Source organism: Suricata suricatta, chromosome 8 (assembly GCF_006229205.1).
Source record: "Suricata suricatta isolate VVHF042 chromosome 8, meerkat_22Aug2017_6uvM2_HiC, whole genome shotgun sequence".
Taxonomy (NCBI): domain Eukaryota; kingdom Metazoa; phylum Chordata; class Mammalia; order Carnivora; family Herpestidae; genus Suricata; species Suricata suricatta.
Window position 1 is genome coordinate 47,199,729 of NC_043707.1, and position 15,519 is coordinate 47,215,247.

The 15,519-nt window shown below is 36.6% G+C and overlaps 1 protein-coding gene across 1 annotated transcript in view; it reads right to left on the reverse strand.

Annotated features, from left to right (window-relative positions):
- SYCP1 (synaptonemal complex protein 1) overlaps positions 1-15,519 on the reverse strand; it is a 118,625-nt gene that overhangs the window by 13,822 nt on the left and 89,284 nt on the right. The window contains exons 29-30 of the mRNA XM_029948062.1: positions 7,540-7,599; positions 1,182-1,361 (exon numbers count right to left, since the gene is read on the reverse strand). Coding sequence (XP_029803922.1) covers positions 1,182-1,361; positions 7,540-7,599 — 240 coding nt within the window. The remainder of the gene's footprint in view (positions 1-1,181; positions 1,362-7,539; positions 7,600-15,519) is intronic.

The following is a 15,519-nucleotide window of genomic DNA, read 5'->3' on the forward strand; positions in this document are numbered from 1 at the left end:
TCTTCAGAGGTAATAGTAATGTTCTATATTTTAATGTGAATGCTGATTATTAAAAAAAGTTATGTTTAGTTTGCAAAAAGCTGTCAAATTATGTAATTAAGATCTGTGCATTTTTCTTGCATATATTTCAATAAAAATTTTTTAAGTTCAATTTATATAAAGACCATTTTATGTGAGTGATATAGTTATAAATACAACAAAATAATTTTACATAAAAGCCTCTCTAAGCTATGTAGTTTTCATAATGTCCATTGTGTGGATAATATTGTATAGGATGTGAGAGACTCTTCCTTTTGTTCTGGAACTGTTAACTGGGGCACAAAGCTGTGGGAAAAAATGCTAGTAACCCATATTCTAAAGAAAGTAACCTATGACTAAAGCCAGATCCTTCTCTTGGGCTTATTAAAAAGTGGTTAAACTGGCCCTACAATCACCAAACACCTCCTTTCTTCCCAGCTGTCTTAAGGAAACTGAGAAGCAAAGGCATAAAATTTCAGATTAGAGGGATAGAGAAAGGCAGGGATATTTTTCCCTTCAAGTTCCAAGGCAAGTGAGGAAATAACTCTAACAGCAGCCTTATAAACACTAAGGGCGCCTCTAATTAACATACACACTTAGTGTATACCTCACTAGATGTACCGTTAGGGAGAAATTTCATTTGTCTTTCTATCTGGCTGCATAGTTTAGAGTATAAAGAAATTAGAGAGAGATGGATGGTAGGGAGGGTGGGGTCAGAACAGACATTCTGAACTACCATTTAGCATGGAAAGGCTGAATGAATTCCCCATGGATTAAGTGGGCATATGGAAGATAGCTAGTAACTCAGCCATCTTGCTGGTGGTACCTGATCCACCAAGAGCTAAGTGCTATGTAAAGGACTCAAGCAGCAAAATGATGAAGGGTAAATAGCAAACAAAGGGAAGCAATGCCAAGTCAGGACCAGATTTCCCACATTAGGGAATGGCATCTGGTGAATGCCAGAAAGTTATGTAATCTGCCCAAGATGTCATAAGTTGTAGACAGTAACTAAAAAACAAAAAGGCAAGAGGAAACCATTTCATGCTGGTATCACAAAAACTGAATTGGTTTTATATCTATTTGTGTGATACTAGATATATGATACTACAACCCTCTTTTTTAACCAAAACATTCTGACCATCTTAGAAATTTTAGCAACCAACCTTTGGCAATGGAGTAGATAAAGTACTTTTGGCAGATGTCCACAAATAGTCTCTTTTGTCTTTGGATTTGCCACTGTCCACCGATGTGATGTTTCTGGATATATTTTGTGAAGCAGCTGCTTTAGAATCAAACTTCCAATAACGAGTTTCAGGTGTTTCCAATAAAGATGTCTGTGTTTTCTATATTGAACAACAAGTGGAAATAAAATCATCACTATATGTCATTTGAAGTGCAACAACTAGTAGAAATAACACTGGAATAAACTAGAATTTACTTCCAAATTTCTTATTAATTAAATAACTTTCAATAAATTATACTTATCATTTTATTTTCCAGATACCATGAAAATGGTATCTGCCCCCTGTCTTCACAGAGCTGCTATAAAAAGAAATACAACAGCTCACCTCTCTAACTGACCAAAAGTTGAGCATTTGCTAAAGGAAAACCTCTATTCCTGGTAGCAAAAAAGCCCTTCTTTGTTGTTCATTACAATAGTCTAAAAGCCAGAGGGCAGTTTATTCTTTCTTTCCATTCTTTTATGCTTTCATATTTCCTTTCTCTCTTTTCCTATCCTCCAGCCTTACTCCCCACAAGAAGAAGGAGAAGAAGAAGAAACATAGGTAAGAAAACTTACAAAAGTAAAGACTGGAAAATTTTTCCAGGAGGAAAAAAAAATGGGTTTTTTTGAAGAAGAAAATTTTCTTCAATTCCGAAACAAATTGCAAATTTACTCTAAATACTTAGACTTTATTTCAATCCAGTGTCTTCCATTTTCTTTCTCTCTACCTTTATATGTATATCTTCCCTTCAGCATCTGACCTATCTTTCTAGTAAAAGTTTGTAGTAGCTACATTAGTGGATTGTGTTAGTTGCTTTGTATTTTATCACTTCTCATGGTTGCCACTATCTCCATGAATATAATCGTGGCGATTACTCACAAGGAAAAATGAAGCACAAACACACCACACATAAAGGGCTATTCTCAAAAGTTCACTGGTTAAGTTGGCCATAAATTTAAATAAGGAGGGTATAAGATGCAGAATTAAGAGGTGACCATATGTGCTATAAAAATATTGGGAGTAGGGAGCCGAGGTGGCTCAGTCAGTTGAGCATCTGACTCTTATTTCAGCTCAAGTCATAATCCCAGGGTCATGGGATCCAGCCCCATGTCGAGCTCCCCACTGAGCATAGAGCCTGCTTAGGGTTTGTTTTCTTTCTCTCTCTCCCCCCTCCACAAAAATAATTAATTTTAATTTAAAAATTAAAAACTTGGGGCACTGGGTGCCTCAGTTGGTTAAGCGTCCGACTTTGGCTCAGGTCATGATCTCGCAGTCAGTTAGTTCAAGCCCTGCATCAGTCTCTGTGCTGACAGCTCAGAGACTGAAGCCCACTTAGATTCTGTGTCTCCCTCTCTCTCTGTCCCTTCCCCACTTGCAGTCATTCTCTCTCTCTCAAAAGTAAAAAAAAAAAAAAAAAAAAAAAAAAACATTAAAAAATTTTTAAGAAAAAAACCCACACTGGACTAATCAATAGACAAATGGATAAGGAGGATGTGGTATACATAAACACACACACACACACACACACACACACACACACACACGAGGAATATTACGTAACTTAAAAAAAAGATGAAATTGTGTCATCTGAAACATCATGGATGGAGCTAGAAGCTATTATGGCAAGTGAAATAAGTCAGACTAAGAAAGACAAATACCATATGATTTCACTCATATGTGAAATCCAAAAACAAAAACACAACAACAAAAGAATAAACAGAAAGCAGAATCAAACCTATAAATACACAGAACAGACTGAGGGTAGTTAGATGGGAAGAGGATGGGAGAATGGGCAAAATTGGTGACAGAAGTAGGAGATACAGACTTCCAGTTAGGGAATGAATAAGTCACAAGAATAAAAGGCCCAGCATAAAGACTATACTCAATGATATTATCTTGGTGATGTAATAGGACAGATAGTAGCTACACTTGTGGTGAACAGAGCATAATGTAGGAACTTGTTGAATCACTACGTTGTACACCTGAATTTACATAACACTGTATGTTAACTATATTTTAAAAAACAAAACAAAACATTGGATTAGGAGTCAAGGAATATGCTCTTTTCTCCTCAATCTTTTACTATCTTTCTGCATGATTTTAAGTAAATCTCTAAGTATCTTTTGGCTTAAATTTGTCCAACTATATAAATCAAGGGTCTAAATGAGGTGATGTGTAGGTTTCTGCCCAGTTCTAGTGATCTGACTTTATAATCTTTTTTCTAGCAGGTCTAAATTTTGGTAGCATTTTTACACACACTTGCATTTCTGTATCCTCCTTCCTAAATATTTCTGCATCATAGTTGATAAACACAATTTTGATGAAAGTAAATCTTTTCTGATCTCTGGACTCATCAGGAGTCATCCTCAGAATTTCCAACATGTGGCTGTTTTCACAGACAAATTTTTCTCTCTTGAAAGGACTGATAATGACAACTACACCACCTTGTGGCCAAGTCTGGGAATTTAACACTTCCCAGGGTAGAAGGTACTTTAAAAAAATTCACCCCCATTCTAGAATACTGAAATAATCCTCTTCATAAGAAGTCATAGAGGGGCGCCTGGGTGGCTCAGTCGGTTAAGCCTCCGACTTCAGCTCAGGTCATGATCTCACGTTTGTGGGTTCGAGCCCCATGTCAGGCTCTGTGCTGATAAGCTCAGCGCCTGGAGCCTGCTTCCGTGTCTGTGTCTCCCTTTCTCTGCCCCTCCCCCTCTCATGCTCTGTCTCTCTCTGTATCAAAAATAAATAAAACATTTAAGAAAAATTAAAAAAAAAAGAAGTCATAGAAATGCATGCATTCTCCTACAAGTTATATTCTTTTTTGACTGTTCTTTTTCCAGTGATGCACAGACAGGCAGAGCTCCTTTCATTGCACTTCACTGTATTCATGCTTCAGAGATGCTGTGTGGTTTTTGGTGTTTTTTTTGTGGCAACCCTGAGTCAAGCAAGTCTATTTGCAACATTTTTCCAACAGCATTTGCTCACTTCCTGGCACTTTGTGTCACACTGTGGTAATTCTTACACTATTTCGAACTTCCGCATTATTATTCTATTTGTTATGGTGATCTGACTGGTGATCTTTGGTGGTACTACTGTAACTGTCTGGGGGCACCATGAATCACACCCATGTAAGATAGCTAACTTAACTGTCAAATGCTGGGCGTGTTCTAATTGCTCCACTGACTCCCATTCCCCATCTCTCTCCCTTCTCTTGGAGTCTCCCTCTTCACGGAGACCCCACAAAACTGAAATTAGGCCAATCAATGGACTCTATGTGTTCAAGTGAAAAAAAAAAAGAGTTGCATATCTCTCATTTTAAATCAAAAGCTAGGAATGACTGAGCTTAGAGAGAGGACACCATGTTGAAAGCGGAGATAGGCCAAAAGTTAGGCCTCTTGCACCAAACAGTTAGCCAGATTGTAAATGCAAAGAAAATGTTCTTGAAGGAAATTACAGTGCTAATTCCAGTGAGTATACAAATGAGAAGTAAAACAGCTTTAATAAGGATATGGAGAAAGTTTTAGTGGTCTGGATAGAAGATCAAATCAGCCACAACTTTCCCTTAAACCAAAATCTAATCCAAAGTAAGGCCCTAAATCTCTTCAATTCTGTGAAGGCTGAAAGAAGTGAGGAAGCTGCAAAGGAAAGTTTGAAGCTCGCAGAGGTTGGTTCATTAAGTTTTAAAAGCCATCTCCCTAACATAAAAGTGCAAGGTGAAGCATCGAGTGCTAATGCAGAAGCTACAGCAAATTATCCACAAGATGTAGCTAATTAATTACTGAGGGGGTCTATACTTCAGAGAGTTTCAGTGTACATTAGAAAGCCTTATATTGGAAGCAGATGCCATCTAGGACATTCTTAACTAGAGAGAAGTCAATGCCTGGCTTCAAAGTTTTAAAGGACTGTCTGACTCCCTTGTTAGGGGCTAATGCAGCTGGTGACTTTAAATTGAAGCTAGTGCTCATTAACTATACTGAAAATCCTAAGGCCCTTTAAGAATTATGCTAATCTACTTGCCTGTGTTCTATAAATAGAAAAACAAAGCTTATATGAATCACATCCGATTGCAAGATGGTTTACTAAATATTTTAAACCTGCTGTTAAGACCTACTACTGCTCAGACAAAAAGATTCCTTTCAAAATATTACTGCTCCCTGACAGTGCCCCTGGTTACAAGAGCTCTGAGGGAGACACAAGGTTCCTGCTCTGGGGCCCAGTCATTTTGACTTTCAAGTCTCATTATTTAAGAAATGCAATTAGGTATTTTTTTGTTTGCTTATTTTTGAGAGAGAGACAGAGAGCGACTGGGAGAGAGCAGAAAGAAAGGGAGACACAGAATCTGAAGCAGGCTCCAGGCTCTGAGCTGTCAGCACAGAGCCCAATGTGGGGCTCAAACTCATGAACTGTGAGATCATGACCTGAGCCAAAGTCAGACACTTAACTGACTGAGCCAACCAAGCTCCTCTTAATAAATGCACTTTGTAAGACTATAGCTGCTACAGATAATGATTCTATGGATGGATCTAGGAAAAGTAAATTGGAAACCTTCTGGAAAGGATTCACCATTCTAGATTCCATTAAGAATAACTGTGATTCACAGAAGAAGTCAAATATCAGTATTAAGAAGAGTTGGGAAAAATGTGATTCCAACCCTCATGGATAACTTTAAGGAGTTCAAGACTTCTGTGGCAGAAATAACTGTAGATGTGGCAGAAACAGCAAAAACACTGGAATTAAAAGTGAAGCCTGAAGATGTGACTTAAAGGCTGCAATCTCATGATCAAATTTTAACAAGTGAGGAGTCTTCTTATAGATCAGGGGAAAAAAATCTACTATTGGTGAACATGTTGTGAAGACTGTTGAAATGAAACAAAGGATTTAGAATATGATGTGAACTTAGTTGATAAGTCAGCAGCAGCAGTTGAGAAGACAGACTCTGACTCTGATCTTAAAAGAAGTTCCACTATGGGTAAAATTCTATCAATCAGCATCTCGTGCTACAGAGAAACCATTCATGAAAGGTAGAGTCAGTGAAGCAAATGTCAGTGTTGTCTTATTTTAATTGCCACACAACCCAACCTTCAGCAACCGCCATCCTTGATCAGTCAGCAGCCATTAATATGAAGGCAAGACCCTCCACCAACAAAAAGATTACTACTCATTAAAAGCTCACATGATGGTTAGCATTTTTAAGTAATACAGTATTTTTAAATTAAGGTATGTACATTGTTATTTAGACGTAATGCTACTGCACCCTCAATAGACCACAATATAGTATACATGTAACTTTTATATGCAGTGGGAAACCAAAAATATAATTTGACTTGCTTTACTGTGATATTCACTTTGCTGCATTCGTCTGGAACTGAACCTGCAATATCTTCAAGGTGTGCCTATATATAGAATATTCACGATTTTCTGCTTTATTTTTTAATTGAAATATAATTAACATACAGTATTGTATTTGTTACAAGTATACAACATAATGATTCAACAATTCTATACATTACTCAGTGCTCATACTATATTGTTTTAAACACTTATATGGCATTTTCTATGTACCATGCACTACTATAAATGCCTTACAAATACTATCTCATTTAATCCTTGTAACAATGTTAAAAATAGATACTATTAACTTTCCCTATATAGATGAAGAAACTGAGGCATAAAATAATTTTCCCAAACTCAGAAAAACCTAATAATGATTGCATATAAAGCTTGTGATATTTCAATATTGTTGGAATAAGGTATAGCAAATAAAAGCTTATTTAAATTTTTTTAATTTCTTATCTTATTTCCTCATTTATAATTTATATATCTAGAACCCCAGATGAAAGATAGGGCATTTACTAATCTACTAATCTAAATAATGGGCCTAGGGTCCCCTGGGTGGCTCAGTCGGTTAAGCCTCCGGCTTCGGCTCAGGTCAGATCTCACGTTCGTGGGTTCGAGCCCCACGTCAGGCTCTGTGCTGACAGCTAGCTCAGAGCCTGGAACCTGCTTCAGATTCTGTGTCTCCTTCTCTCTCTGTCCCTCCCCCTCTCATGCTCTGTCTCTCTCTGTATCAAAAATAAATAAAACATTTAAAAAATTTTTTTAAATAAATAATGGGCCCATTTTACTGGAATTATACATGAATCAAAATAACTCCATAAGAATATGTAATATATACTTGTATACTCTAAACACATTCTATATTTGGAAATGAATATTAGATGCTCCTTACCTATTTATGATCAAAAAAATTTTTCAGGTAGATGTTAGAAAAACAAGGAGAATTATATAAAACTCTTACCTTGTCTATTTTTTCTTTGAGAGGAACTGTGTTTTCTTTGGTCTCTTTTTTGAGTTTTTCCTATTAAAAATGAACACACACAATGTAGTCATTACTTGTTATCAAAAATAAATGCTATTATCAACATCTTTTCTGAGAAGTATCCACATTGAAACACTAAATTCTAAATCTTATAAAACAATGGGGGAAAAAACCCAAATTGGTTTCTTTCTATAGAGCTCATTATTTACTTTTGATTATCTTTTTAAAAAAATTCTGATCTGTCTAGTGTGCCTCTGTGGAATCCTGAGTCAGTCTTTTAAAACTCTGAATCAACTTTCTCATCTGTAAAATTAAGTGGACAAATTGGATTATGAACTAAGGAATTAACTCAAGTAATAACTGTGAAGAACTATAAAGAGATCCAAGTATTATGGGCCTTTAGAAGAATTCGATTTTTCTGTGTGTTGAGAAAGGGTACATCTCAGTTGGACCTTCAATAGTGAACGTTCAACATGAGATAAACAAGGAAGAAGGAAAAACGTACAAAATATTTAGGAAATAACATATCACTTTTGCGAGAGATTAGGGTGTGTGTATTCAGTATAGGAAAAAGAAGAATTAACCCTGGCTTACAAAAAAGAATATGTATTATGCCTTTAATATGGCAGTCACCTGGAGAACAGAATTGTTACAGCCCCGGGGAGACTTAAAGGACTCAGAGAAGGGAAAGTTCCAACACACAAAACTTTAAGGAAACTTGCCTTTCCAGCTCATGATGCCTATGCCAGTATCAGTCCTCACTGAATGCCTCTTGTACATTGTGCTCCCTCTCCCAGAGCATTGCTCCTAACCAAAAAGCTCACTTCACCACGAAGAAGCTGGCAGTAAACTAATGTAATAATAGTCACTATTCTTACTATGTATCCTATCAACCACCAATGGTTGATTTTTAGTTATAGTGACAAATGCGGTCTACACTAAGGGGCTAGAGTGCTGTCTTCTAGGGTAAAGTACATCCTCTAAACCAGAAAAATTGCACTGCTTCTCTGAATATGTATCGTGGCTTCTAGAAGACAGAAGGGAGAAAGCACCTCTTATGGCTGCACTGTCTCTATAAAAGTCTGAAGACTTTTACTGGTCTGGAGATCTTAGTACAGTCTGTTCTTATACAACATGTGTTTCCAAGATGGGAATTATTATCTTATATATAAACACATATCTTTGGTAGTGGTTAATCATGATTTCCCTAAGACCATACAGATGGGCAATCCACTGTGGTCTCTATTTAATCTAAATAACTAAAATATGCCTGTAATACTCACCAGCAAACAGAGGATTAACTTCAGCCACAGGAATAGAGAATGCAGACCTATACCCAAATTTCAGACTTGAATGAATTAAATTTATGAACCTAATTTATGAACCCTCTAAATTAAAGGAAATGAATTAAATTTATGAACCTAAATTATGATCCCTCTAAATTAAAGGAAAGCCTGGTAACTCTTGTGGAACGGTTTTGTAGTAATATCACAAATACTATATTTTCTAGTATCTTATGCACTGAAACACTAAGACTTATGGGTAAGTGGACACCGACTATAAACTAATTCCAATTATTATAACCCATTATGTTACTATTTTTTCATTAGATCAAGTGCAGGTGTTTTGCGATCAGGTGATAAATGGCATTTAATCCAAGTCTACTTTCACAATAAACCCATGGAACTGTTAACCTAATCTATGATCATTTCTTTGGGTCCTAAGTATAAAGTTTGATAGATAGTTTAAACTCAGTAAGTGCCATAATCCCAATGCTGGTTCTAACCACAGAATGAGAGTTTAAATGTGGAAAGACCAATTGGAAGACTTTGTAATTTTCTTCCATATCAAGAATGTCAACAAATACAAATCAATATGCCACATCTCACACGGGCAGATATTAAGGTCCCAATGAACCATGGAAGATATAGAGAAGGTGATTCATCACAGTCCCACAGAGCCAACTTAATTGGAAATTAAATTTGACTGTCATCTAGTAACAATTGGGTGAGCAAGTAACATAAATCAAAATATCATAATGACTGGGATCAAAATTGAGAACTAAGAAAATGGTTTCATACAAAAGATGATACAAAAGATGACTGAATATCTGGGGGTGCCTGGTGGCTCAGTTGGTTAAGCAACTGACTTCAGCTCAGGTCAGGATCTCACAGTTCATGGGTTCAAGCCCCGTATCAGGCTCTGTGTTTACAGCTCAGAGTCTGGAGCCTGCTTCAGATTCAGTGTCTCCCTTTCCTTCTGCGCTCCCCCCCCGCCGGGCGATCGCACTCTCTCCCCCTCTCTCAAAAATAAATAAACATTAAAAACATTTTTTAATGAAATGAATCTATGTAAACACAAAGCTCAAGTTAAATACCAGAATCATGGTTACAGAATACATGTTTTTAATAATCTTGACAATGTAAATTAATAAAATAAATATCAAAATTGTATATGCAGAGGAAGAGGGCAGTAGAAGAAAGTGTTAGGTACATTGTTTACAAATATAAAGGTAACCAGTAAAATAATCGAAAATGCTACACACACCTTTCAAGTCAACAAGACACACACACACACACACACACACACACACTTCAGAGAAAAAGGAAAAAAATAAAATATGAATATGTAATATAAAATAAGAGAACAAAAACATGATTCAATTATATATAATATCATAAGGGGTTAATATCCAGATTATATAAGTCAACAAAAAACAATTTAAAAATGGGCAAAGGATCTGGACAGTTCTCCAAAAATGTGTAAACGTCCAACAAGGGAAAGGAAACAAGAACTTCCAAAATAAATTCAATAACAAAAACATACAATCATATCCATAATTTCTGATTCTAGTGAGGCTCAGCATGAGAGCCACAGTGCAGATCTGTGCTTATTTAATTCTAGTCAATATGTCTCTTAACCTAATCACCACTTGTACAGTACTGGTTATGTGGACACCTATAATAATGAGAATAACTGTCACTAGTATACCTGAATTGATAAAAAGTAATCTGAGGGGATAGGCAGTCCAGAAAAAAAAAAAAGGCCTATAAAATGCACGGAGAGTGAAAGTTTCAGGAAAAATGACTACATTTTTTTCATTTTGGTCTATCTAGTCTGGATAAAGAAAGCACAACAAACATACCCATACAGAATTAATTATCCATGCCAATAAAGAGAACATACTAGCAATAAAGTCAAAAGACAAGTTAAAGAAAGAAAAGATTCATCTGAGAGAGCAGAAAACTAAAAAAAGAAGAGATTCACTGAAAAAAACAAATGAATTTTGTCCTTTTCCCAGGATCCCTCTCATCACCCGGTAAGTAGAATACACCAAATCATTATATTCTTATCATTCTCTCAGAAACTGCATGAGGAAATACAGTGTGAAGAGAGACTGGTAAAATGGCAAAAGTGAATACACACACTGGAATATTACTCAGCCATTAAAAAGAAATACCTTGCCATTTGCAACTACATGAATAGATCTACAGAGTATTATGTTAAAAGAAATAAGTCAGAGAAAGACACATACATACCATCTGATTTCATTTTTATGTGGAATCCAAAAAAACAAAGAAACAAAGCAGAAACAGACCCATAAATACAAAGAACAAATGGATGACTGCCAGAGGGGAAATGGGTGAAGGGATGGCAAACATGGTGATTGAGAACTGGAGAAACAGGCTTCCAGTTATGGAATGAATACATCAAGGGATGAAAGGTACAGCCTAGCTAATATAGTCAGTGATAGTATAATAGCACTGCATGGTGGCAGACAGCAGCTACTTAGGGTGAGCATAGCATATAGTACTAAATGCTTTCAATAGGAAAAGAGGAGAGTGTTGGCAGCAAAATGGCAAGAGTTTTCTACCATCCTCCGCACCAAGAAAACAGATTTAAACAATCATCTGTAGATAGAGAGTTCCTTTATGGACATTTGGGAATCCAGCAGAGAAGTTCGAGCATGACACTGGAGCAAAAAAAAAAAAAAAAAAAAAAAAAAAAATCATAGATTGAACACACTGAAGACGACAAGAGGAACAGTTTCACTTTACCCATGTCACCCCTCTCCCAAGAAAGCACAGTTCAGTGCCAAGAAAGACCTCTCGGGCAGCAATTTTCTCTATGGAAAAAAGTGAGAGCAAGAGAGGGATGCCCAGGTTCCCCAGTTGTACAGGATCACCCCATCCATGATACTGAGGTTAACTACATGATTATGGGATGAGGAGGGGTTGGTAGTACAGCAGCCAAAGTTCAGAATGTATTTAAGGGATGCCGATCCTACTAACTACTTCATGGTCTCTATTGGAAAGCCTGCCCCAGAGCTGCTGGGGACACCTTGTTTGAAGACGCCTGCAACCGGCCAATGGGCACACTCCCAATGCACCACATATCTCACCCACACACATCCTACCCTGCTATCAACCTGTGCGTGCCACATAAGGGTGGCAAGTGTGGATCTTTGTAGATGGCTAGTTGATTACGTACAGAATGCTGGGCCAATGCTGCAGAACGGAGAAAGTACCTGATCATTCCACCAAGCCATAGGGAAAGCAAACAGGAGGCTTTCAGCACCCAGCCTTTGCAGCATCAGGAGAAAGCATACAATCTGAAGAATCCCCCTCAAAGAGCAAACAAGAATTATAGAGCAGTTAGAGATAGAGACATAGACAGATATAGATGTAACTAGGTAGAGGGGGGCGGGGGAGAGAGAGAGAGAAGTGGGCAGGAGAGACCTGGGAAAACTTCAGAATCCCTACCAGAGCTAGCAGAAGATACTTTTCTCCTGAAGGTAACCAATAAAGTCTGGAAGAAGTAACCATCCTTCAAATGTAAAGACAGTGATTTAAAACTTCAAGAAATATGAAAAATAAAAGCAACATGATACCACCAGAGAAATGCAGTAATTTTCAGTAAACACAACCCCAGAGAAATGGACATCTGCAATTTACCTGGTAAAGAATTCAAAATATTTTAGGAAGTTCAATGAAGCTACAAAACATAGAAAGACAATTCAATAAAATCAAGAAAATAATACATTAACAAAATGAGAACATTAACAGAAAGAAATCATAAAAAAAGAAAAGAATAACTAGATGGGTGAGCCACTGGGTGGCTCACTCCATTGAGTGGATGACTCAGCCCAGGTCATAATATCGTGTTTGATGAATTCAAACCCTCCATCGGGCTCTGTGCTGACAGCTCAGAGCCTGGAGCCTGCATTGGATTCTGTGTCTCCCTCAATCTCTGCCCCTCCCCCACTCATGCTCTCTCTCTATCTCAAAAATAAACATTAAAAAAATATTTTTAAAGAACTAGATAAATTCTGAAGCTGAAAAATATAATGAATAATGAAAAATCCAAAGAGAACACTGAAGAAGACTTGCTCAAACAGAAGAATCAGTGAACTTGAAGAAAAGTCATTTGAAATTATCTAGTCAGAACAACAAAGATAAAAGAAGGAAAAATAGTGAAGAAAAACTATACGAATATGGGATACCATCGAATGAAACTTTACACATTATTTCCTCTGGAGCCCCAGAGGAAAGGAGTTGGAGGAAGGGGCAGAAAACTAATCTAAAGAAATGATGACTGAGAACTTCCCAAATCTGGAGAGAGACTTGGACATCCAAGCACATGAACCTCAGAGGTCCCCAGACAAATTCAAATCAAAGAAATATCCAAATCAAATCATGATAAAACTGTCTAAAATCAAAGGCAAAGGAAATTTTAAAACACCAAGAGGAAAAAAAAACTCCTCACATACAAGGGAATCCTCATAAAGTTAGAATCAGATTTCTCAGCAGAAACCTAGCAGGCTAGGAGAAAATGGAATGATACAAAGTGTTCAAAGAAAAAACTGCCAACCATGAATACTTTACCCAGCAAAGCTGACCTTTAGAAATGAGAGCTACTCTCCCAAACAAACCTGGAGTGCATCATCACTACAGTTGCCCTACAACTGTATATTTATGAAAACATGAAACACACTGGTAAAGGTAAGTATGCGGTCAAATTCAGAATACTCTAATATGTATGAGGTGGTATGTTAATCACTTAACTAACTCTAGTATAAAGGTTAAATAAGTATTAAAAATAACCAGAGCCATAAAATTAACAACTCAAGAAATAACAGATGTTGGCAAGGATGCAAAGAAAGGGGAACCCTTTTGCACTGCTGGTGGGAATGCAAACTGGTGCAGTCACTCTGGAAAACAGTATGGAAGTTCCTCAAAAAATTAAAAATAGAAATGGGGCACCTGGGTAGCTCAGTCAGTTATGTGGCTGACTTTGGCTCAGGTCATGATCTCGTGGTTTTTTGAGTTTGAGCTCCATGTCAGGTCTGTGCTGACAGCTCAGAGCCTGGAGCCTGCTTCAGATTCTGTGTCTCTTCTCTCTGCCCTTTTCCTGCTCACACTCTGTCTCTCTCTCAAAAATAAACAAACATTAAAAAAAAAAAAAACTACCCTACGACCCAGCAATTGCACTACTAGGTATATATCCAAAGGATTAAAAAATGCTGATTCCAAGGGGCACATACACTCCAATATTGTAGCAGCAATATCAACAATAGCCAAAGTATGGAAAGAGCGCAAATGTCCATCAACTGATGATGAATGGATAAAGAAGATGGTGTGTGTGTGTGAGTGTGTGTGATATAAACACATCTATGTATAGAATATTACTCAGCAATCAAAAAGAATGAAATCTTGCCATTTGCAACAACATGGATGGAACTGGAGTATATTCTGCTAAAGTAAATAAGTCAGTCAGAGAGACAAATATCATATGATTTCACTCATATGTGGAATGTAAGAAACAAAACAAATGAACATATGGGAAGGGAAGAAAAAATAAAATAAGATAAAAACAGAGAGGGAGGCAAACCACAAGACACTCTTAAATACAGAGAATAAACTGAGGGTTGCTGCAGAAGTATTGGGTAGGGGGATGGGCTAAAGGGGTGATGGGCATTAAGGAGGGCACTTGTTGGGATGAGCATTGGGTGTTATATGTAAGTAATGAATCACAAAATTCTACTCCTGAAAACATTATTACACTACATGTTAACTTAGTTTAAATAAAATTTAAAAATTAAATTTTAAAATGGAAAAAAGAAAATTTTTAAAATGAAAAAAAAATAGCCAGATTTACACTAATTTGTTAATGGACACACATTATTAAAAGATGCAAACTGTAACACTGACTGAAAACAAAAAACGTAGAAGGGACAACTTGTTTGTACTACAAGTTATTATCACCTTAAAATAGACTGTTAGAACTATATGATTTTTTAGGGAAGCCTCATGGTAACCACCAAAGAAAAACGTACAGTAGAAACACAAAAGATAAACAGAAGGGAATCAAAATATACCAGTAAGTAAAATTATCATTTCACAAAGGAAGATGCAAAAGAAGAAAGGAACTACAAAACAGCCAGACAACCATCAGATGGCATCATAAGTCCTTACCTAACAATACCTACTGTAACTACAAATGGACTCAATTCTCCAAGTAAAAAACATAGAGTAGCTAAATGGATAAATATATATAATGGATGAAGAATGGATACAGATCCAACAATGTGCTGCCAACTAGAGATTCAGTTATGCTTTAAGAACACTCACTGGTGAAAGTGAAGGAATAGAGAAATATTCCATGCAAAAAAAAGAAGTCTATTTGACAAAATAGACTTTAAGTCAAAATCTGTAACAAAAGAAGGTCATTACATAAGGATAAAGGGGCCAACTTATCAAGATAATATAACAATTGTCAATACATGTGTACCCAAGAGCAGAGCACCTAAATATATCAAGCAAATACGAACAAATCTGAAGGGAGAAATAGAAAATACAATAGTAAGGGACTTTAGTACCTCATTTTTTAATTGAAATATAATTAGCAGACAATGTTATATTAGTTTCAGATATATGACATACTGATTCAACAATTCTA